The 23633-nt window shown below is 38.6% G+C and overlaps 1 protein-coding gene across 1 annotated transcript in view; it reads left to right on the top strand.

Annotated features, from left to right (window-relative positions):
* The window catches only part of LOC114046074 (NACHT, LRR and PYD domains-containing protein 3-like), a 68910-nt gene that overhangs the window by 4851 nt on the left and 40426 nt on the right, over positions 1-23633 (top strand). The window contains 2 exon segments of the mRNA XM_027866303.1: positions 7689-9321; positions 20833-21003. Coding sequence (XP_027722104.1) covers positions 7689-9321; positions 20833-21003 — 1804 coding nt within the window.

The following is a 23633-nucleotide window of genomic DNA, read 5'->3' as shown; positions in this document are numbered from 1 at the left end:
ATAAAAATTATTAAATGCATAGGAGTTGTTGAGATCTTTGAGAGAATGAGTATATAGAGAGAAGCTAAGAGAGATAACCTGAGGGCACACTGACATTTAATAGGAAGCAGAAGGATACTTATCCATTAAAAACTGAGGAGCAGTCTGAGAAGCAGGAGGAAAAACCAAGAGAAAGCAGTGTTTCAGAAACAAGGGGAAGAGAGATTTTCTAGAATGGAAATGGTGGTTGGAAGTGTCAGAAACTTCAGGGAAGTCAAATATGATTAGGACTAAGAAAAAGTTATTACATACCCAGACCTAGCTTCATACCATCCAAATAACAGGGGTATACACATACACACACACATATACATACATACATACATACATATATACACACATACTAGGAGGGCCAATGTAGGAAAACCTGTTCTAGGTCTGATTGCCCTCTAGAGAGGTCTAATGGGTGCTGTGGTTGTGCCATTGGCAGATAGTTGAAGCTGCCACTAGTCACTCGGGGATTCTGTGGGATGTCAGTCATGAGATCTGTGCCCAAGTGCTGGACTCCTCCCATGATTTTTGTTACTCTTAGAAGTCCATCTGTGATCCTGCTTGGCAGTGGAATTTCATCCCTGGGACAAGGCTATCAATCAATCTTAGACACTCCCACAAAGACAGCTCCCTTTGGTTTCTCTCCTGACTCCCCCATTATTCCTGCTACACCAAGCCGTTTCTCCCCTAGGTAATGATGGCTCCCATGGAAAATTCTTTTTGTTGTTGTTTGTCATTAGAGTTTTGTTTTACTTTGTTCACTGATCTCCATATTAAGATTTATCATGCTCTTCTCTATCACTGGTAATCCAGGGCCACTTCAGACAGAAATAATTGGATGTTTGAGTATCTACTGTCACCAGGATAATTGGTTCTGCTCTCCTACATACCATAGACTTCTATGTAATAGTCATTCATTCCTCCACTTTAAACATTCCCATTCAAAATATTTTCACTTTAACATTTATTCTGTACTTATCCCCTAAAATACTATTTCAGTAGTAGATATGGCATAGTGTGAAGAATAAGAGACATTGTAGACAGACAACCCTGTATGTAGTGGATAAATAAATGGAGTCCCATGAAGCCCTGGTAAGCAGGGACCCAGTGGTAGCTGAGCACCTGGAATCTCTATGTAGAGAGACCCTCATAGAAACCTGTGGTCTAAGCCATATGGGCCCTTCTTATTGATCCTATGATAATGGCAGTAACATAATGAGAGCAGCTTTTAGCCTAGATAGTCATTCACTCCGCAGAGCAATCCAGGTCTATAGATGATAGTTCTCCATCTAGCTCTGAATGAAGACAAAATGAGTTGCAGAAGACATGAAGGTGACCTGCAAGACATAATGTACCTTGTAAACTTTCAAATACTATATAAACATCAATTGTTTTTATGAATAGTGTAGTGATAATAGTGGAAATGTTAGGATCTAGTAGCTTGGAATTTGGTAGGTGGGTGCGCATATACATGCATGTACATATAGTGTATGTATATTATGTTCATATATGTGTGTACATATTTGCATATGCAATCATGCATTACATCCATATACATGCCCTCATATTTTCACACACTTGTGCTTTTCCTCATATGACCTTCATGCCTTTGAATCAGGTAGTGGAGGTTTTCTATCAACATCACTTCCCTGAGTTAGAAAGTGGTGTAGTATGGTGGAAAGAACATTAGATTTATAGTCATAAGACTCATTAATGCTACCTGACTCTCTTACCTATTTTCTTGAGGCCTCAGTTTCCTTATGTGTAAAATGAAGGAGTTAAGACTAGCTGAATTTTTGGCCAGCCTCAAAGAACATTGCTTGAATAGTTGGATAATTATTACTCCAATTAATAAAAAAATTCCACATTGTTCATGCTGGAAACACATGATTTCCTTGCTGTGACCCTCTGTCTATATATGGTTTAGAATGTAATCTTGAGAATAAGGATGGTTTTAAGCTCTGTATTTACATACTCAGCACCTAGGACAGAGGCTGGCAGGTAGTAGCTGCTTAATAAATGCTTGTTGCTAGATTGATACCAGGTCCATGACAGCTCTAATGCCATGGGTCTGGGATGGGGGAGAGCTTCTTGGGGAAGGAATGGTGCCTGCCATCACTGATAGACTTGGCAAAGAAGTAGTTATAGGAACATCCAATACAGATTTAGAGGGACCTGGAGAAAGGGACTGGCCTCACCTAGCCCAGCATAAAAATAAACACATACCCAAAAGATCTGACTGCACTAAATTGAAGAAACTGTAAAACCTGAAGCCCTGTAATTTACCCATCTCAGTTCTACAAATAGATATTACAAACGTCCTCTGTGTTAGACACTATGATACAAAGACAACAGGAAAACAATCCCTGTTCTTTCAGGCCAAGTCTTTTCACTTACAACTTAGACTACTTTTTGACATTGGCACCAACCCTGCTTCTGATGCCAACATTATCATCTGCTCCTAGTCCCCAGGTCAGGAGGCTGTTTCCTAGTTGCCAGCAGTGATTTGTATGTTTCTGACCCTTTCTTGTTCATATTTAATATAACATGAAAATATATTCATGTGTACACAGAGATCTATACATGTACACAGCATATCCTCTCCCCTATCTATGTCTGTTTCTCATACAATCTCACATTACATGATTTAAATGCACTCCTACTTTCACACATTTTTCCTCACACACTCATACATGCATATAATATACATGTATATAAATATGTTTGCATACACATATACCTGGATGTATTCACAGTCATCAGTTATTCTGCCCAAATATTTTCCTGAATTCTGACCAGACCAGTCTGTAGAACCATGTTTATATGCCACTAGACCCAGACTACAAGTTGGAGAGGGTTTTGAGTCTGTTGGGCAGAGGGAACAGCAACAACTAGAGAAACACCTTCTTCCCAAACTCAGCAACCCCAAGACACAGAAGAAAGTACAAAGCTATAAATTATATTATAGTGTTTGAGTCCGTCAACAAGCATTTATTTACACATTTTGTGGGGCTCAGGCCCAGCACCTTTCATTCCAACTCCTCTAGGTACCCATTGAAATCAACTCCCTAATGCTGTCCTCCATTTCTATTCCTACTCTCAGTACCCAAATACCTACTTATGTAACAGATGGGTCTCTCATTGTCTTCTGTTTTTCTTTCCCATAGGGGATCTTGGATCAGTTCCTGCCTCAGTTCTTTCAGCCCTCCCGGGTCAGTAACCACCGTCAAAGCCATAGGCTTGTGATGCCTTTCAGAATCTGACGATGTGTAATGGCTTAATATTGAGCTCCAGGAGTAGAAGACACTTGTCTCTTGGGATATTTGAGGGTTAAGAACATCCCAGCAATCAATTAAGGCAGTAAAAAGGCAAGAAAAAGTCCCCATGTTTTCATATGATGTTGGTGATCATTGAATTGTATTCCAAGAGTTCATGGAGCAGTAGGAGTTTGACACTAGATGGGCAGTTACCTGATCATTTTGGGGACAGCAGAGAGTAGGAAATCTAGTCCTTGATTGTTGCAGCCTAAGGTGGTAGGAACTGATGGCCACAGGCAGGCAGAAATGTTTTCTTAGCAAAAGTCCAGAGATAATGGCAATATCATAACAACAATAGCACAAAAAAGTCTTTCTAAGAGTCTACTACTCTACTCCTGAGTCAGAAGCAGCTGGAGATCAATGTGTCCTCTGCAATACTGGCCATTTACAGAGGAGCAGAATCCAGGCTTCTGTACAGTTATACCCACTTCTAACATCCTTTAGTGTCACTGTGGAGTGTAACATTGATCATATAGTACTTAATTTTTTCTGTTCCCTTCTTGCTTTTCAGGTTTTTTTATCTGCTCCCTCGGAGGAAGGGTAATACTTTAAGGTGTGATATTTTCTTTGGCTCCTGGCACTGGCTGCACCCATACTCCTTTCTCTAGGAAACAATAGGAAAGGCTGAACTCCTAGGAGAGTGAATTATACTCCCAGACCCAGTCTTACTCTCTGCCCTATTTTAAATTCCTGTATATTTTGAGCTAACCCCTAGTCTCCTTATATTTGAGGGAAAGAAGAAGAAAATAATTACCATTATTACCAGTTACTGATATGCAGGTGTAACCCAAACATTCCACAGAAGTGAGCTCCCTTGTTGATCTATTGATTATTAGGATACTCTTTGGTTTAATGCCTTGAGGCTTCCTCTATCTAAGCAGGCTGCCCAGGATTGGCTAAAAATATAAGAAATTTAAATTAAGGCAGAAAGCCAAACCTTTGTTGGAATGACAAGAATTTGCCTGAGGGCTCCACAATATTGTGATTGTACTAATAACTTTCAACTGATAGAAATTCAGGAAAATAGCTGAAATATATCCATGAGGTCTTGGGGAAGGGGAGAAGAGCATTACTTTGCCTCTAGGCTAAACATCAACCCAATTATCATGACAAGGTGTGAATTGTTAAATCTCTCTAGAGAAGATAGGAAGGAGGGCAGTGGTCAAAGAAAAGATCATGTGCTAAACCATACCCAGGAAAGAGATAGGAAAGGCCTGGGAAAGATTCAGTGCCATCCTGTCCACTATCAAGAATGGAGTAGAAAGGAGAGAGTACTGGCTGGTCAACTCCACACTCCGCACTGATAACCAAACATTCCACAGAAGTGAGCTCCCTTGTTGGTCTCTTGATTATTAGGATACTCTTTGGTTTAATGCCTTGAGACTTCCTCTATCTAAGCAAGCTGCCTCTCCCCCCAAGTCCTTATTTCTGGAGATCTGGGCAGTAAAAGAGCCTTGAATCTTCTGTTGAGTAAGAGTAAGTCTGGGGATACAACTCAATCTCACTGGAGTGCATGCTTGCCTGTTATTTCCTAGAAGCCACTCTTCTCTCCAAGCAGCCTCTGTGCTTGGAATGTGATAGATACTTGATAAATGCTTATTGATTGTTTGCTGCCTTTTGATTTTAGGGTAAGAAAATCCCATTGGGTCACAGTCATGTAATAGAGCTGAGATAGGGAGGGAGGGTCACCTCTATGCTTTTTCCTGTCAATCAAGAGAGGAGGAGTAGAGTTCAGTCACTGTTTCCTGATATTGGAGAAGAGCATCTGGGCCATGAGGAGAGTTTGCTAGAAACAAGAGAATGTTCAGGAGGCACCATTAGGTGGAGGAAGGAATTGAAGAGAAGGGGAGAGAGTGGATCTGGGAGAATGCAGCTAATGGAGGAGATTTGAACTGTGGTTGAGGAAAGGAGAAAAGAAAGAACCAGTAGAGAAAGGAAGAGGTGAAATGAAGTGGGTCAAGCTTTGATCAGGTGTTTTATCTCAGTAAGGAAAATATCTCATGAAGAGAATGATTAGACTGCTTGAGTTAAGAGAATTCCTTGAAGTCTGTGCTGAGTAAAGTTAAGAGAATTCCTTTGGAGTCTGTGCTGAGTAAGGTTAAGAGAATTCCTTGGGGTCTGTGCTGTCAGGAGCAGGAATGGAAGTCCTTTTCTTTTTTGAAATGAGTGCTAATTGTAAAGCATAATACCAGGTAGAGAAACAGGATTAAAAGTAGTCATTTTTTTGTTCAATTGTTTTCCAGTCGTGTCTGACTCTTTGTGAGCCCATTTGGAGTTTTCTTGGCTAAGATACTGGAGTAGTTTGCCATGTCCTTCTTGAGCTCATCCTAAAGATCTGGAACTGTTGCAGACAAGGTCAAGTGACTTTCCCAGGGTCCCACAGCTACTAAGTGTCTGAGGCCTATTTTGGACTCCAGAAGATGAATCTTTCTGATTCCTAGCCCCCTGCTTTATACACTGTGTCACTGCTGCCTCATCAGTAATTTGTACTTGTGCAGTCTACACAAAGCATGTGGATTTTTTCAAATAAACTTTTAATAGTCTTTTACATCTCCTAAACTTGCCCTAATACCTGGATATATAGATCTGAGTGCCACTTGTATAGGTAGAATATTTGAACACTTTGGGAAAGGGCTTATATTTATCCTGCATCACATCCTATTGGCATTCATTAAGTACTTACTGTATACTACTGTTCTTAAGGTTGAGAATATAAATAAAAGTAGATAGAAAGACAGTCTCTGCCCTCTAAGAGCTTATTCTCTAATTGGGGAAATAAAGACTTTGGGGAAGATACTTACCTGGGGGCACATTAGAGAAGGTTCTGAATGTAGCGTAGAGGAGAATGAAGAAGTTGCTAGCCTGAGTGCTTTCCTTTAATGGAAGTTCTTGGAGAAGCCATCCAATCTGAGGAAGTGGAAGGTACTTCCATTGTGTTAATTCTGTGACTGGAGTGAGTTCCCAGTCTGAAGTGGTTCTTGGGACATGGTAGAGGAAAATCAGAGTGTAGACTGGAGAGAAATGAAGACAGAACTAGGACAGGGTGTAGAAGGTACAGGAAGGCTGGTTTCAGTTCAGTAAAAGGCAGGACTCCCAACTGTTTAGAGCTGTCCAAAAAGTGAGAAGCAGCCACATGAGGCAGTGAATTCCTATCACTGGTGGTTGTTAGGAAGAACTTGGACAAACTCTTGTTGGGGATATTATAGAAATTTCCTACAGTGCTTTGCACACTATAGGCATTAAATCAATGTGCATTGAAATGAAAATAAGTATCTGCTCCAAGTAAAGACTTGATTTGATAACCTCTCAGGGCACTTGGCAAATGCAGTCATTCTGTGAATAGAGCACAAGGTCCTTGTCGCTAAAGAATAAAAACTATAAAAGGTAGTCAGTGAGGAGATCAAAATGGGTATAACAGATGGGGAAGTCTATAGGAGTTGAGAAATCACATGCCATTGGGATGATCAGAAAAAAAGCCTCACAAGGTGGTGGGATTTGTCTTGGGGAATGGACAAGATTTTGATAGAACAGAAGAGATAGTTTGTGGTGAGCACAGGACATTGCTCTGATTGCTGACTGCATTGTCACTGAAGTTTTCTTATGCCTGGAATTCTCTCCCTCTTCATCGCCATCTCGAGGCTTCCTGGCTTCCTTAAAGCCTTGGTTAAAATCCCATCTTCTTCAGGAAGCCTTCCCCAGTGTCCCCTATGATAGTGCTTTCCTGCTGAAATTATCTCTATTGCTGTCTTTGTCATGTTTGTACAACATTGTTTGCATGTCATTTCCCTTATTAGATTGTGAGCTTCTCAAGGACAGGGCCCGTTTTATCTTTCTTCATATCACCAGCTCTTAGCAGACTACCTGTAGGTAGTTGACATTGTAGTTGGCGTGTAGTTGACATTTAATAAATTTTTGCGGAGTTGAATTTTGACTTGAGTGGCTTAACATTAACTAAGCAGTGGAGGGTAGGAAGCTCATTGTATAATTGGGGAAACTGGGAGAAAATTAGGATAGATAAATAGGAAGGCCTTGAATTGTGGGATGAGCTTAGACTTTATCCTATGGACAAGACAGAAACATTGAAGGCTTCTGATCAGTGCTGTGATGTTGTCAAGGTTGTGTTTCAGAAAGATCAGTTAAGCTGAGGTTCAGGCAGGGTTTGGGGGCTTACCTTGGACACTAACAGATATGAGGTGAGAGCAGAGCCAAGGGGTAGCACTTCACCTCCATGTGGGCTCTGGGAACAATGATGCCCAAACCATTATCTCAGGGACTTTTCCCAAAAATACCCTAGCAGATTTACTCTTGAACATCTCTGTACTGTGTTTGTTATGACTTTAGATGAAAGAAATAAGTACCAAGAATGAATGAGAGAGAAATTCCAGCTCGTGAGGGACAGGAACTCTCGTCCTGGGGAGCATGAACTCTTTCACCACCGATTCACACAGCTGCTGCTTTTTCCAGAGTATCGTTGCAAGGAGCAAAAACAACATGAGCTCCTAGTCCAAAGATATGAATATGCTAAGATCATGGAGGAGCGAGGACAGATTATAGAGGTGTCAGCTTTATTTGATCCTGATAAAAAGACAGGCATCCTACCACATACAGTTGTGCTGCAGGGAGGTGCTGGTATTGGGAAAACCACCCTGGCCATCAAACTGTTATTGGAGTGGGCAGAGGGGAAACTCTACCAGGACAGGTTTGACTATGTTTTCTATCTCACTTGCAGAGGACTGAACCATTTAGGAGAGAGAGAAATCAGTTTTGCTGATTTAATTGCCAATGACTGGCCTGGACCACAGGCTCCCATGACAGAGATCATGTCCCAACCAGAGAGACTTCTGTTCATCATTGATGGTTTAGATGAACTGAAATTCCCCTCTAATGAGCACAGATATGATCTGTGTAAAGATTGGGAGCAGCAGAGGCCAGTGCCCATCCTGCTGAGCAGTTTACTAGGGAAATCCATGCTCCCTAAAGCCTCCTTGCTGCTCACTACAAGATTCACTGCTTTGGGGAAATTTATTCATTTGTTAGAGAATCCACGTCATGTGGAGATCCTGGGCTTCTCTGCAGAGCATAGGAAGGAGTATTTCTGCAAATTTTTCAGAAATAAGAATTTAGGTAAAAGAGCCTTTAGTTTAGTAAAAGGCAATGGTGCACTGTTCACCATGTGCTCTGTTCCTCTGATGGACTGGATTGTCTGCACTTGCCTAAAACAACAGATAGAGAAAGGACGAGATCTCATTCAGGCTTTGAAAACTACCACTGCCCTATCTGTGTATTATATCAGTTTAATCACACATAATGACAAGAACTTTATATCTCAGCATATGAGGGGCCTTTGTCAATTGGCTGCTGAGGGCTTTTGGGAGGAGAAAGTGCTGTTTGAGGAAGAGGACCTGAGGAGGCATAACTTAGAGGCAGCTGATGTCTCTGCCTTCTTAGACTTGAACATTTTTCAGAAAGACATTGACTGTGAAAACTACTACAGCTTCATTCACTTAAGTTTCCATGAGTTTTTTGCTGCCATGTTCTACGTGATGAGCACAGAAAAAGAAGAGGAAAAAAGCCCCAACTCCTCCATTCAAGATATCAAAAAATTTCTGGAGAAGTGTAGCCACTATGAAGCCAGATATGTGGTTCTGGTACTACGTTTTCTGTTTGGCTTCCTAAATGCAGAGACAGCAAAGAAGCTGGAGAGAAAGTTTGGATGTGGAATGTCACAGGAAATCAAGTCACAATTAATGCAGTGGATTGAAGAAGAAACCAAAAGAGATATTGAACAACCCTGGTTTTCTGCTTCTAATGTACCAAAATGGCATTCTCTTTTATATGAGATTCAAGTTGCTGAGTTTGTAACATAGCTGCTAGTTAACATCCAAGAAATCACAATAAATATTCGCTACCTCTATGAAGCCCTGAGTGCAGTTTACTGCATGAAGCACTGTCCTGGGGCACGGAAACTTTCCATGTGAGTATCTTCATTTCTTATATCCCGAAGCCTTTACTAGATCCTTTGCAGACAGATTGAACTATGGGTCTTTCTTCCGAGGGAGCCCAGCGTTCTCCTCTCAGCTTTGGAAATGTGGCCAGTCTAGATCGTTTCCCTGGTTTTTCTTTGCAGACACAGAGTTTTGGGACAAAGAGCCAAACACCAGGCGCTGCTGTGCTTTCCCTTTCCTTGTTCCTTTGTGAAAAACTAAGGTGGTGTTATTTTCCATCATTTGTTTGTGACCCCACTATAGGCAGACCAGATTGAATTAGTGATCTTTATATTGTGTTTAGAAGGAAGGAAATCTCTGCATAGATGATGCTATATATTCATCTGTGACAGGGAAAGAAAATGATAAAACCTGTGCACAGACTTTATATATCCAACTGAGACTCATTAAAGGATATTCTGTTCAGGTAACTGAAGTCCTGCAGAGTTGGGAGGAGGACAGGGGACTGGAGAGGAGGTGGTGGGGGTGGCATAATAAGAATTCCTAGGTCTGTATTCAGCAGCTTTCCTTTTTTGTAGAGGAAAAATCTTATTTCTGGTGTGTGTTACAGATGCTCCCTCTCTTTTAAGAGCTCTAAGATAGTGATTTGTTGGGGAGTAAATGGTATCGTAGCACCAGTTCTCTATTTTGGAATCCTTAAGAATGTCCATGGTTGAGGGGGCAAAGTAAGGAGAAGGGAAGGGAGGAAGAATAGGCCTCATTCCATGTCTCTTAGTGGTAGGAGCCCACTCTTCATGTCCTTGGCTGGATTCTAAGATACTCCCCCTTGCATTGGTGTTCCTGGGCTCATAAAGGACAAAGGTGGTAGTGCTTGTTTATGGTAGAATTTCAGATTCACCCTTAGCCTCCTCAGCCAGGCTCCTGATTCTGAAGCCTCCCCTGGAGGTGGAGGGAATTTTTTTTCTTGTTGCTTCCAATATTTTCTCCTTAACCTGGGTGCTTTGTAACTCGGCTATGATATTCCTGTAAGTTTTCTTCCTGGGATCTCTTTCAGGTAGTGATAGGTATGCTGTTTTTTTTCACCCTATTTCTGCTCTGTCTTCTTTTTCTAGAACCTTGGGGCAATTTTCCTTGACAATTTCTTGTAAATGATATATTGAGATTCTTTTTTAATCACAATTTTCAGGCAATCCAACTATTCTTATATTATTTCTCCTCAATCTGTTCTCTAGATCAGTTGTTTTTCTGAATATTCTTGCTCCAATCCTGTCTCAATTACTTCCCATAACTTGGTCTTTGGTCTGTGGAACCTGACCTCAGCTGCCAACTGTAATAGACTAAGATTTTAACCTCAGTTCCTTCCAGGCTTCTCATACCTCCAGAACTTGAGAGACAAAGTACTGTATCTTGCATTAAGTAATTGCAACTCAAAGACAGGAATGGGGAGCCATTTAGCTCTCACTCACTCAGCACCCCTAACTTTTCTACCTAATCCAAAGCTCAGGAAGAACCTGGAGTTCTGTCTGCTTTTATACCAAAGCTCCTCTTCTGTTCCCAGCTTTGGAGCTCCTACAAAGCTACCCCCATAACCCCTAACACCTGCTTCATTTCATCATATACCTTTTAAAGAATGGGAAGTAACCTAAGCAGGACTGGAGCAAGAATACCTCTGGATATATTGGTGTCAGAGGGAGAAGAGGGTATCTGTAGATGAGTAGAGTACAATAAGGGCAGACTAAATAACACAGACACCACATAAGATTGGATCCTAGGATGGAGTTGTTGCAGTTGAGGGGTTCTGGGAACCCTGAAGTATAAGAGTACAGGGCTTGGCTTTGCTTTGAAAGAATTCAACCACTCAAGCCTTCCAGTTAAAGTATTGAGTTTATTGTATCACTGGTTACATAGACAGGATTCCTAGTGAGTCTTTGCTATTTGTGACACCAATACAAATGGGCCAGATTCTAACAATCTGTGTATTTGATGAGGATGGGACTGATATTTTTATACAGAAAGACTGGGAAGATTTGGATGAGATCAAGGAGTGGCAAGTAACCTGGGATGGTCTGGAGGTAAAACAGAATGAAGGGTCTGGATTGGATTAAGTAGTGTCAAGTAAGCTAATTAAGTAATTAAGGTGGGCTGAGGTGGGCCAGATGTCTCAGGTGAACACCAGGGCTGAAATGTGTGAGAAAGTTCAAGGACTGTGGTCTTATCCTTTTTAGGGGTTCAGGTCCCATACCCTATCAGAGTCTCTGTTTTCCTTTCACTAATTGTATGATCTTGGGTGAGTTCATCTCTTTTAATTTCATTTTTCTTTTTGGAGGAATTCTTCCATTGCTTCTCTTATTGAAAAGTTGGTGTGTTTTTCATTGGTAATTAGGCTTTGATTTGTAGGATATGTCACCTTCATTTGAATCTTGAACTTTTTTCTTGTCAGATGACATGATTCCTTTTTTTCTGCATTTTTATGAATCCTGAATAATCTTGTGTTATTCAGATTTCATTTTCTTTATGTTTCAAAGTCTTTGTCTTGGTCATTTGCAGATTATTTATTTATTTATTTATTTGGCATTGCGCAGGTTAAGTTTAACCACTTTACATCTTGGAGTTTTCATCATAGTTTTTCCTGGAAGTGATCTATAGAGTTTTTGATAGGCACTTTGTTTTCTGTATTATCAACTGAGTAGTTTTCTTATGTTATTCCTTGTATGGTGATATATTTTGACTTATGTTCTTCTAGGAGCCCTATAAATTTTAAGTTGTCTCTACTCATACTGTCTTTGAGAACAACATGTTTTGCTTGTGCATAAATCATGAGTTCTTTTAATGTTTTTTTAAGTTTTTAAATTCATTTTAAACTTAAGTACAAAATAAGAAAAGAAAAAATATTACTATGTACACAACAGAGCATAAGAGAGGAGTTAATGTAAAACAATTTCAAGAAAACCTAAATAATAAATTCTACACATTTTTTTTAAAGCTGTCCAGCTTTGATTCCTTGTACGTTCTCTTTTGTTCTCTGCCATGCATTTTTTACTTTATTTTTTCCCTTCCCTTCCCTTCCTCTCATCTTCTCATATATACACACACACACATATACACACATGTACACATGTATGTGTATATGTATATATGTATACACACATATATATAACCATACTCTGCATATTTCCACTTGTCGTGTTTCTCTGAAGGTGGATAGCATCTTCCTTCATAAGCCCAAGTCTTTCCAAGGTTTTCCAAATCAACCAGGTCATCATGTCCTACACAACAAAAATATTACAATTCATTCACATTCTAAGAGATTTTCTATGAAAGTTTTTTCCCCAATTTTCTGCATTTCTTCTATTCTTGGCTCCGTGTTATATTTGTACAAGAAAATTTTAATTTAAAATAATCAAAATTATCTATTTTACATTTCAACAATGCTCTCACTTTATAATATAGTTTAATATCTGATATTACTCAGTCTGCTTCCTTTACATCTTTTTTCCCCTGGTTTCTTTGAAGTTTCTGACCTTTTGTTCTTCCAAATGAACTTTGTTATTATTTTTTTCTAACTTAGTAAGATTTTTTTTTTAGTAATTTAATTAGGACAGCATTATATAAATGGAAGAGGTGGGTAAATTTTTCATTTTTTTATTATATAGACCTTATCTATCCATGAACAATAAATATTACTTCAATTATTTAAAATCTAACTTTATTTATATAGAAAGTGTTTTATATTTATGGTCATATAGTTCCTGTGTCTGTTTTGCAGGTATACTCTCAGGTATTTTATACTGTTTGTTATTTTAAATGGTCTAAAACAATATTGAATAATATGTCTAACACATAGTTTCGTTTCCCTATTTTTGTCTTTTGACTGAATCTATTTTAGTTTTAATTTTACCTGAGATCGTGATTACTACCCCTACCTTTTTTACATAAAAATTCTACTCCTGACTTTTATTTTATATTTATGTGTATCTCTCATTTTTATTGCATTTCCTGAAAACAACATATTGTTGAATTCAAATTTTCAGTCTGCTGTTCCTATTTTATGGGTAAATTCGTCCCATTCACATTATAAACTATAATTATTTGTTGTATATTTTTCTCCTTCCTATCCTTCTCATCCTATTCCTATCCCTCCTCACTCTTCTGCTTTACTTCTACCTAACTTGTTCTCCTATTCCTTAACCTACCCACCCCTACAAGAATCCCTCCCTTATTCTCTCTCCCCCACTTTATCTCTTTGTCCTCTTGTTCTTTCTGAATTTAGAGACTATTATACCCTTTCAGATATATATGCTCCCTCTTTAACCCATTTCTGATGAGAGAAAGGTTTCATCACTACCTACCCTACCCCCTACTAGCTTCATCTGTATCAGTTTTTCATTTTTGCCTCATTTGTATGACATAATTGCTTCTTTTTTCTCTCCCTATGCAGTTTTATTTATTTTTTTGGGGGGGGGGAATCACCTTATCATACTCAGTTCAGCCCAAGACTTTCTTTTAAACTACTCAAATAAAAATGACAGTCACAAAAGAACTGATAATATTTTCTTATAAATAATTTACCTTATCGAATGTCTTCTAATTGGTTCTTAATGTTTACTTTCTATTTCTCCTGGATGATATACATTGAATTTTCCCTTAAGTTTTGCTGTTTTTGTCACAAATACCAGAAAGTCTTTCAGTTTGTTAGATGTCCATTTTTTTAAATTCAGGATTATACTTAACTTTGCTAGGTAAGTTACCCTTGGTCATAACCCCAGCTCCTTTGCTCTATGGAATATAGTATTCCAAGACCTACAGTCCTCAGTGTAGTAGCTTATAGGTCTCGTGTAATCCTTATTGTAGCTCCACAGTATTTAATTTTTTTCTTGTTGCTTCTAACATTTTCTCCTTAACCTGGGAGCTTTGTAACTTGGCTATAATATTCCTATAAGATTCCCTCCTAGGATCTCTTTCAGGTGGTGACAGGTGGGTTTTTTCTATTTCTGCTTTGTCTTCTTTTTCTATAACTTGGGGCAATTTTCCTTGATAATTTCTTATAATATTGTATCAAGGTTCTTTTTTTAATCACAATTTTCAGGCAGTCCAACTATTCTAATGTTATTTCTCCTCAATCTGTTCTTCAGATCAGTTGTTTTCTGATGAGATGTTTCACATTCTCTTTTATTTTTTTTCATTCTTTTGATTTTGTTTTATTATTTCTTGGTGTTTTAGAATGTTGTTAGCTTCCCTTTGCCCAATTCTAGTTTTCAAGGAATTATTTTCTTCCTTAAGTTTTTGATTCTCTATTTCAAGTTTTGCTAACTTTCTTTTCATAATTTTCTTGATTTTCTTGGATTGCTCTCATTTTTTCCCTTGATCTCTCTTATTTGATTTTTAAAGTCCTTTTTAAGTTTTTCCAAGAACTCTTTTTGTGCTTGAGACTATGTGATGTTTCTCATTGAAAAAAGAGTGGCTTTTTTTAGCTTTATTATCTTCCTCTGAATATGAACCCAGATCTTCTCTATCCCCATAGTAGCTATCTATGGTTGGGTTCTTTCTCTTTTGCTTGTTCATTTTAATTTTTTTTTGTTTAATTTTGTTTTTAGCAGCTATTAGTGTAATCAAATTTTAGTTCTGAGGTATGAGGGAATGATGCCCCAAGCTTCAGATCCTTCTTACTTTTATTTTCTGAGGTCTGTCTTGGGCCCAACCTAGGGCTATTCTCCCCATTCTTAAGCCACAGCTGGGGCCCCAGTTGTATTGTTCAGCAAATCATCTTGCTCCCTTTGGTCCTTCTGGTTGCTGCAAACTACAGCTGTCCTCTCTTCCCTAGAACTGAAACCAGGGACTCTGCTCCCCTACAAATGTCCATAGTGAGCAGAGTCCCTGCCTCTCTGCTAGCTCTTTCTCCTCCACAGCCAGTACAGAGCATCTAATCTCTTTCATCCCTTGACAGTGGAAGGTCCTTCAATCATCTCCTACTTTGCCATTGGATCCCCATGCTGATCCTAAAATGAAAGTTTCTAAGGCTGAGGCTGCCTCCCAACCCCAGCTGTCCCCAGAGGGCTTGTTTTTTGATTCTGCAGAGTTGGCCTGGAGGTGTTTGCACTTCACTAAGGACATACCTCTGTTCCTAGAGATTGGGTCTTTCCTGGGGGTCTTCTTAGGTTGTCTTAGGAGAACAACTGCTTTACCCTAACTTTTGTTTATTTTTGCTCTACATTACTTCTGAGGTAATGTTCTGTCTTTTTCTGTGAAGGAAATTTGGAGAGCCAAACATTTTCGGACCTACTCCACTACCTTCCCAGAATCCTTTCCTTCTTTTAATGTTATTGGTTTTTTTTATTCTTTTCTTCCAGATTGTTCTTCATTTTTTTAAAAAAATATTTGTATTACCATTAAGTTGTTTTCTCTTTTACTTCCTTGGAGAGAGTCATGACTGGATTCAACTTTTTCCTTTCTGCCAATTATTTCTGATGTGCAAACCATAAATTCTTGTTTCATAATTTTTATGTCTCTCTTGAAACATTAACATCCTGCTATTTCCACACTCTCTTAGGAATCTACAGGGTCCTCTGACCCAATAAGTATTGGTTCAATTTCCTTTGTTGCAATATCACTTCAGGTATTTGTGTGTCCTGGTGCTCATCTTCATTTCTGTCTTAATATCTTCTTTGTTGTTTTTTTTATCCTATTCAACAAACATTTATTAAATGCCAGCTGTGTGCAAAACACTGCTCTTGCTTTCTTAGTCTTTTTTATTATTATTATTTCATTTCTTTTATTTATTTATTTATTTTTAGTTTTCAACATTCACTTCCACAAGATTTTGAGTTCCAAATTTTCTCCCCATCACATCCCTCCCCCCACCCCAAGATGACATGAATTCTGAATACCCCTTCCCCTAATTTGCCTTCCCTTCTATCTCTCCCCCTGCTTCTCTTATCCCCTTCCCCTTCTATTTTCCTGTAGGATATAGATTTCTATACCCCATTTCTTATATTTCTTATTTCCCAGTTGCATGTGAAAACAATTTTTTTAACATGTGTTTTTAAAACTTTTTATGTTCCAAATTTTGTCCCTTCCTTCCTCCTTACCCACCCTCATTGAAAAGACAAGCATCTTGATACCGTTTATACATGTGTAGTCATGCCAAGCACTTCCATAGTAGTTATGTTGTGAAAAACTAACCATATTTCCCTTCATCCTATCCTGCCCCCCATTTATTCAATTCTCTCTTTTGACCCTGTCTCTCCTCAGAAGTGTTTGCTTCTGATTACCCCCTTCCCCAATCTGCCCTCCCCTCTACCATCCCCCTGCTCTCTTGTCCCCTTCCCCCCCATTTTCCTACAGGGTAAGATAGATTTCTGTACCCAATTGAGTGTGTATGTTAATGCCTCCTTAAGCCAGATCCTATGAGAATAAGATTCACTCATTCCCTCTCACCTTCCCCCATTTCCCCTCCACTGTAAGAGCCTTTTCTTGTCCGTTTTACGTGAGATAATTTACCCCATTCTACCTTTCCCTTTCTCCTTCTACCAGTATAATCCTCTCTCACCCCTTAATTTTATTCTCTAGATATCACCCCTTCATCTTCAACACACCCTGTGCCATCTATCTATCTATCTATCTATCTATCTATCTACCTATCTATCTATCTATCTATCTATCTATCTATCTATCTATCTATCTATCTATCTATACATACATACTTACACACATATAATTTTTTCCCTCCAACTACCCTAAAGCTGACAAAAGTCTCATGAGTTACAAGTATCATCTTTCCATGCAGGAATGTAAACAGTTCAACCTTAGTAAGTCTCTTATGATTTCTCTTTCCTGTTCACCTCTTCATGTTCCACTTGAGTCTTGTATTGGAAAGTCAAATGTTCTATTCAGCTCTGGTCTTTTCATCAAGAATGCTTGAAAGTCCCCTATTTCGCTGAATGACCATTTTTTCCCCTGAAAGATTATACTCAGTTTTGCTGGGTAGGTGATTCTTGGTTATAATCCTATCTCCTTTACACTATGGAATGTTATATTCTATGCCCTGCAGTCCCTTAATGTAGATGCTACTAAATCTTGTGTTATCCTAATTGTGTTTCCACAATACTTGAATTGTTTCTTTCTGGCTGCTGGCAATATTTTCTCCTTGACCTGGGAATTCTGAAATTTGGCTACAATATTACTAGGAGTTTTCCTTTGGGTATCTCTTTCAGGAGGTGATTGGTGGATTCTTTCCATTTCTATTTTGCCCTCTGGTTCTAAAGTATAAGAGCAGTTTTCCTTGATAATTTCTTGAAAGATTATGTCTAGGCTCTTTTTTTGATCATGGCGTTCAGATAGTGCAATAATTTTTAAATTCTTTCTCCTGGATCTGTTTTCCAGGTCAATTGTTCTTCCAATGAGATATTTCACATTTTTTTTCATTCTTTTGGATTTGTTTTACAGTATCTTGATTTCTCATAAAGTCACTAGCTTCCAGTTGCTCCATTCTAATTTTTAAGGAAGTATTTTCTTCAGTAAGCTTTTGGACTTCCTTTTCCATTTGGCCAATTTTGCTTTTTAGGGCATTCTTCTCCTCATTGGCTTTTTTGGACCTCTTTTGCCGTTTGGGTTAGTCTATTTTTTAATAGACTTTGGTATTTTTTTGGGTCTCCTTTAGCAAACTGTTGACTTGTTTTTCAGGATTTTCTTGCATCACTCTCATTTCTCTTCCCAATTTTTCTTCTACTTCTCTTGTTTCTCAAACTCCTTTTTGAGCTCTTCCATGGCCTGGGACCAATTCATATTTTTCTTGGAGGCTTTGGATGTAGGATCTTTGACTTTGTTGTCTTCTTCTGGTTGTATGTTTTGATCTTCTTTGTTACCAAAGAAAGATTCTGTGGTCTGACTTTTTTATACCTTTTTTTGTTCATGATCCCAGACAATTACTTGAGTTTTAAATTCTTTGTTAAGGTAGAGGTCTGCTTTCAGTGTGGAGAATGTACTGTCCCAAGGTCAGGGGCTTTGTGCAGCTGTTTTCAGAGATACTCCTAGGGACCTGTAAATTTTCAGTTCTTCCAAGGTGGTATGATAATGGACGAGGTGTTTACTCCTTTCCTGGCCTGTGCTCTGGTCTATGAGGGACCACAAGCACTCTTTTCTGCCTTGGAACTGTGAGGAGGATTTCCTCTCCACCACCACTACAAGCTCCACTACACCAGCACTCTTCCTTGCCCTAGAACCACCACACAGAACTGTGACCCAGATCCAAGCATGGGCAAAGCAAGAGAATCCTGCACCGGCAGAGAGTTCCCTGCTATCCACCTCTGATCATCCACTTGATTCCCCCTTAGTCTATGGGCCAGAAACTCCGGGAAGCAGCTGCTGCCCCAGGGCTGAGCTTGGGGACTGGAGCAGGGACTGGGGCTGGGACCGAGTTTCTCTCTCACCACAGTCACAGACTTTTCCCACTGACCTTCTAAATTGTCTTTGGCATTCATGGGTTGAGAAGTCTGGAAACCACCATAGCTGCCCACAATTCAGTCCTCTGAGGCCTGCTCCAGGTTCGCTGAAGCCTGTTTTGCCTGTGTGCACAAGCTGAACTTCTCTCCTCTCCCCGCCTGGTGCAATATACTTTCTGATCAATCATCCAGGCTGTCTTGGGCTGTAAATTTGTTTCACTCTGTCTTTTTGTGGGTTTTGCTGCTTTAGAATTTATTAGAGCCATTTTTTACAGGTATTTGTAGGGGTTTGGGGAAGAGCTCAAGCAAGTCACTGATTTTACTCTGCCATCTTGGCTCTGCCCCCTTCTTTGTTGTTTTAGCTGCTCATGCTTAAGGTTTCTGAGTTTTCTTCCTCTTAAGATCTTTAGTTTCAGTTTTCTCTTCTTATATTCACCTATCACTTTCTGACTTCTATATCATTGATTGTAGATTTCATTTATTAGCTGTCTACTGTTGTTGTTTGTCCTTTATTCTCAAAGAGGACCATGAGATTAGGGAGGTTATGCCATGACATGCAAGTGAATTGGATTTAAGTGAGGGAAGGCTGTGCAAAGTCAACAGCCTCACTTTTTCTTCCAGAGCCATCTGGGTCCAGTGATAAGATTTAGATCAGGATGACTAGAGATAACCCTGTATGCAGTGGGAGACATTGACCTTTTTAAGCTAAGGTCTTTAACAGGTCTCAGTTTGACTGAGGCAATCCCTGATCAGTGATTAAGGCTAGAAACAGATAGAGAATGGTCTCTTTTACCTAGTCAAAAAAAATCTATCTGGGAAAGGAAAACCCTTAGGGTTTCTGGCCAAAACAGAAAGAGTTGTTATTTAGATAGATTCTGAGCCAATTAGGGCCCAAACAATGACCAAGTGGGGCTTGGTCTGAGATCTATTTTTGGCCAATCAATGAGAGCAGGAGTGATTTGTGTATAAGGCATGGTCCTTAACAGCTCCTATCTTGTGAGAGGCTCTATTTCATCAGTGATGAAAATTTATATTCCTCTGGGCAGAGCACCTTGAAGTCAGGGTATGATACCCTATGTGGACAGAGGGAAGGGAAGGGAAAGATGAAAGAAAAGGAAGAAGAGAAAGGAAAAAAAAAGAGGAAAGAAAGGAAGGAAGGAATTGTGTTCCCCAATTGGCCAGTTCCAGTTGGGTCCCCAGTGGGGCAGCTCCTATTAGTACTCACAGAGGTTGTTGTTTGTCCTTTGTACTCAAAGAGGACCATGATATTTAGGAGGTGATGCCATGACATGCAATGAATTGGATTTAAGTGAGGGAGGGCTGTGCAAAATCACCAGCCTCACTTTCTCCTCCAGAGCCATCTGTATCCAGTGGCAAGATATAGATCAATACAACTGGAGATGGCTTCTGACAGTAGCTGTATGACCTTGGGCAGGTGTCATTTCCTCCATATACCTTAAGAAATTCCCTAGGATTTATATGCTAAGTAATAAACAATGGTGATATATATTGATGGGGACATTTCTCTTTAGCTGATAAAATTACAGATTTTTCAGTCCAGTCTCATTTTGCAGAAGGGGAAACTGAGGTTCAGAGAAATTAGGTAATTTTTCCCAAGCTCACACAGTAAGTAACAGAGTTTAAATTTGAACTCAGGTCTTAGGATTCCAAATTCTTGCTCTTTCAACTATGGTAACTAAATAGGTAAGATGGAATCTGTCTCTTGATAACCTCATCAATAATCGTGGATTCAATTGCCACCTCTATAGAGATAATGTCTAGATCAATCTCTTTAACCTTCATCTTTTTTCTGAGATCTAATACCCCATCATCTGCTGTTTATTGTATCTTACATTGCATATCTTATTGTCTCAAAGTCAACATATTCAAAACAGAATTATCTCTTCCCTAAAAGACTCTTCCCTTTTAAACTCCCCTATTGCTATCAAAGATATTCTAGTCTCTCCCTGACAATTGCTGTAATATGCTATAGGATCTTTTCATTTTTTCATACAGACAAATAAGCACAAACATTAATGCTGGTAGGCAACTTTAATGCCATTGATATCCACAATAAAATTCTCCTCTAATTTCCTTCTCTAGTTCTTATACATCTGATTTACCTGCTTCTGTATGGAAAGATCTCTTCTCTGGGGTCAGCAAGAATCAGAACCTGAAAGAGCTCAAGATGTCCTCCTCTAAATTTTCTGATTCATGTATGGAAAACCTTTGTGTGATACTAAAAGATCCAAACTGTAAACTGGAAAAACTGACGTAAGTCTAAGTTGGTCCCATAGCTGGGATGGTGGCCTATGTGGGAGTAGGGAAAGTGAGGTAAAGAACTGAGGAAGATATGAAAAATAAGGTCTTAAGAGAAAAAGAAAGGATAGTCCAGAATCTAAATGAGTGGAAAGGTAGCACAGTGAAAAGAAAAATGGGGAAGATGAAATAAGAAAAGGGACATGTGGTCCTTTTTGCCACAATTATTTGGTATTATACTGGAAATACTAGTTATAATATTAAGAACAGAAAATGAAATTAAAGATACACATCTTAGCAAAGAGAAGACAAATTATCTCTATTTACAGATGACATGATGGTATACCAAGAAAACCCCAGAGAATCTGTGAATAAACTAATTGATAATAAGATCACAGATTTAGAGCTGGAAAGGGCTTTGGAGACCACCTAGTTCAATCCTCTTATTTTACAGATGAAAAAATCAGGCTCATTGACATTAAGTGACTTACCTAAGTTTGTACAGGTAGAACTTAAACCAAGGTCATCTGACTCCAAATCCAGTGCACTTTCTACTGCAGCATCAATAAGATTGCAGAGCACAAAATTTATACCCCTACACATAATGAACAAATTAGGTATTTCTGTAAAGTATGAACAAAAACAATGAAGAAACAATGATAAAAAAATCTATGTATCCAACTTTGGTCTTTCTCTTGAGTTATTGCCAGTAAGTTGTTAGACATTTCAAACTGCATATCCCTTAGGCATCTCAGATTCAGCATGTATAGATAGGCCACTGGACTTGGAGTCAAGAGGATCTGGGTTCAATTTTTGCCTGAAAGAGAACCCTGGACAAGTCATTTAACTTCCCTGTGCCTCAGTTTCCTCATCTATAAAATGAAGGGGACTCCAAGGTCTCTTTCTGTTCTAAATTTGCCATATTCATTAATCTCCTCTCCCAGTACTTACTCCTCTTCCCAGAGTCCCCTTTTCTGTTAAGGAAACCACCTTTCTTCCAGGTATACAGATTTGCAATCTTAGAGTTATCCTTAGTTTTTCATTCTTCCTCAACCCTTTTATACAATCAATTACTAGGTCTTATTGATTCTGCTCCCATGATATCTCTTACATACCTCCACTCTTTTCCACCCACATTTCTACAATCTTTATTTAAGCTCTTCTATCACCTCTCACTTCAATTACTGAAATTGCCTCCAAGTTGGTCTCCCTGCCTTGTGTATGTGTGTGTGCATGCATAGGTGTATATGCATATGTCTATATAAGTCTATCTATGTATAGAAGATATATATATGTATATATATATGTGTGTGTGTATATGTACATAATAGCATCATAAAATATTCTACCTAAAATGTATGTATATATTCACATATATACATAAATGTGTGTATATTCATATATAGACATATCAATCTCCATATATATGCATATATATCTATCTATATATATAAACACACATGCATACTTTAGATGTTTCCTGCTTTTTATAATTTGAATGAAATTTTGATCAATCAACAAGCATATATTAAACACCTGCTTTGTACCAGGCATTATACAAGGTGCTGGAGATAAAATGACAAGCATGAAAGAGCCTGTGCCCTTAAAGACCTTATTTACTATCTATCTAAAATTTACATGGGTATAGATAGACTATAAGGCCTTTAAGGGCAGGGACTGTTTCATTTTTGTTTTTGTATCCCTAGCATTTAGCACAATGCCTGGTTCTTAATGAAGACTTGTTGACTAATCAAAATCCATTCAAAATGACAAAAAGCAAAATAATATCTGGGAGTTAATCAATGAGATACACACAAGATTTATATAAATAGAATTTTTTACCAAAATAAAGGGAGACATAAAGAATTGGAGAGAGGTTAAAATGGCAATGCTCTTTTAATTTATGAGTTTGTTATGCCAATAAAGTTACTAAGGAAGCATTTTATAGAATCAGATAAAATAATAACAAAATTCATTTGGATAATCAAAAGGTCCAGTCTCAAGGGAAATGAGAAAATGTATAAACACAGGGCATTACCAGATCTCAAACTCTATTATAAAGCAGTAGATGTCAAATCTATTTGGTAGTGGTTAAGTCAGAAAAGTAGATAAGAAAAAGAACCAAGAAGAAACAGAAACCTTTGAAAACAGTATCCCACTGTTGGATAAACCCAAGAATGTAATTTACAAGGGGATGGATTCCCTTTTCAACAAGTCCAGCCATGAAAACTAGAAAGTAGTTTGATAGAAATTCGGTTTTGATTCTCATACCATGTACCATAGTAAACTCAAAATAGATTAGGTGAACTAAATATAAAAATTCACACCATAAAAATAATTAGATAAGAACAAGATCAGATACCTTTTATAACTATCAGTAAGGGAAATTTCTTAAATAAGAGAGAAAAAAGATCATAAAATATGAAACAGAAAACATTGACCATATAGTTCACTTCTACTCCCTCCACAACTCTCTGGAAAATTGTATTCTACTCCTGGAACTCTCCTTGACATTGATAGGCCAACTCTGACCTTATTTTGCTTGGTCCTGCACAAGGCCTATGCAACACTTCTCACACATCTCCACCTATGTTGCTCCCCCACCCCCAGATAATTGTCTTCCAACTGTTACCCTTTTTCTGTCC

The sequence above is a fragment of the Vombatus ursinus genome, unplaced genomic scaffold (genome assembly GCF_900497805.2).
Source record: "Vombatus ursinus unplaced genomic scaffold, bare-nosed wombat genome assembly UNPS02014780.1, whole genome shotgun sequence".
NCBI classification, from domain to species: Eukaryota; Metazoa; Chordata; class Mammalia; order Diprotodontia; family Vombatidae; genus Vombatus; species Vombatus ursinus.
The sequence above is the reverse complement of the archived record's forward strand: the minus strand, read 5'-3'. Positions and strand labels throughout refer to the sequence as shown.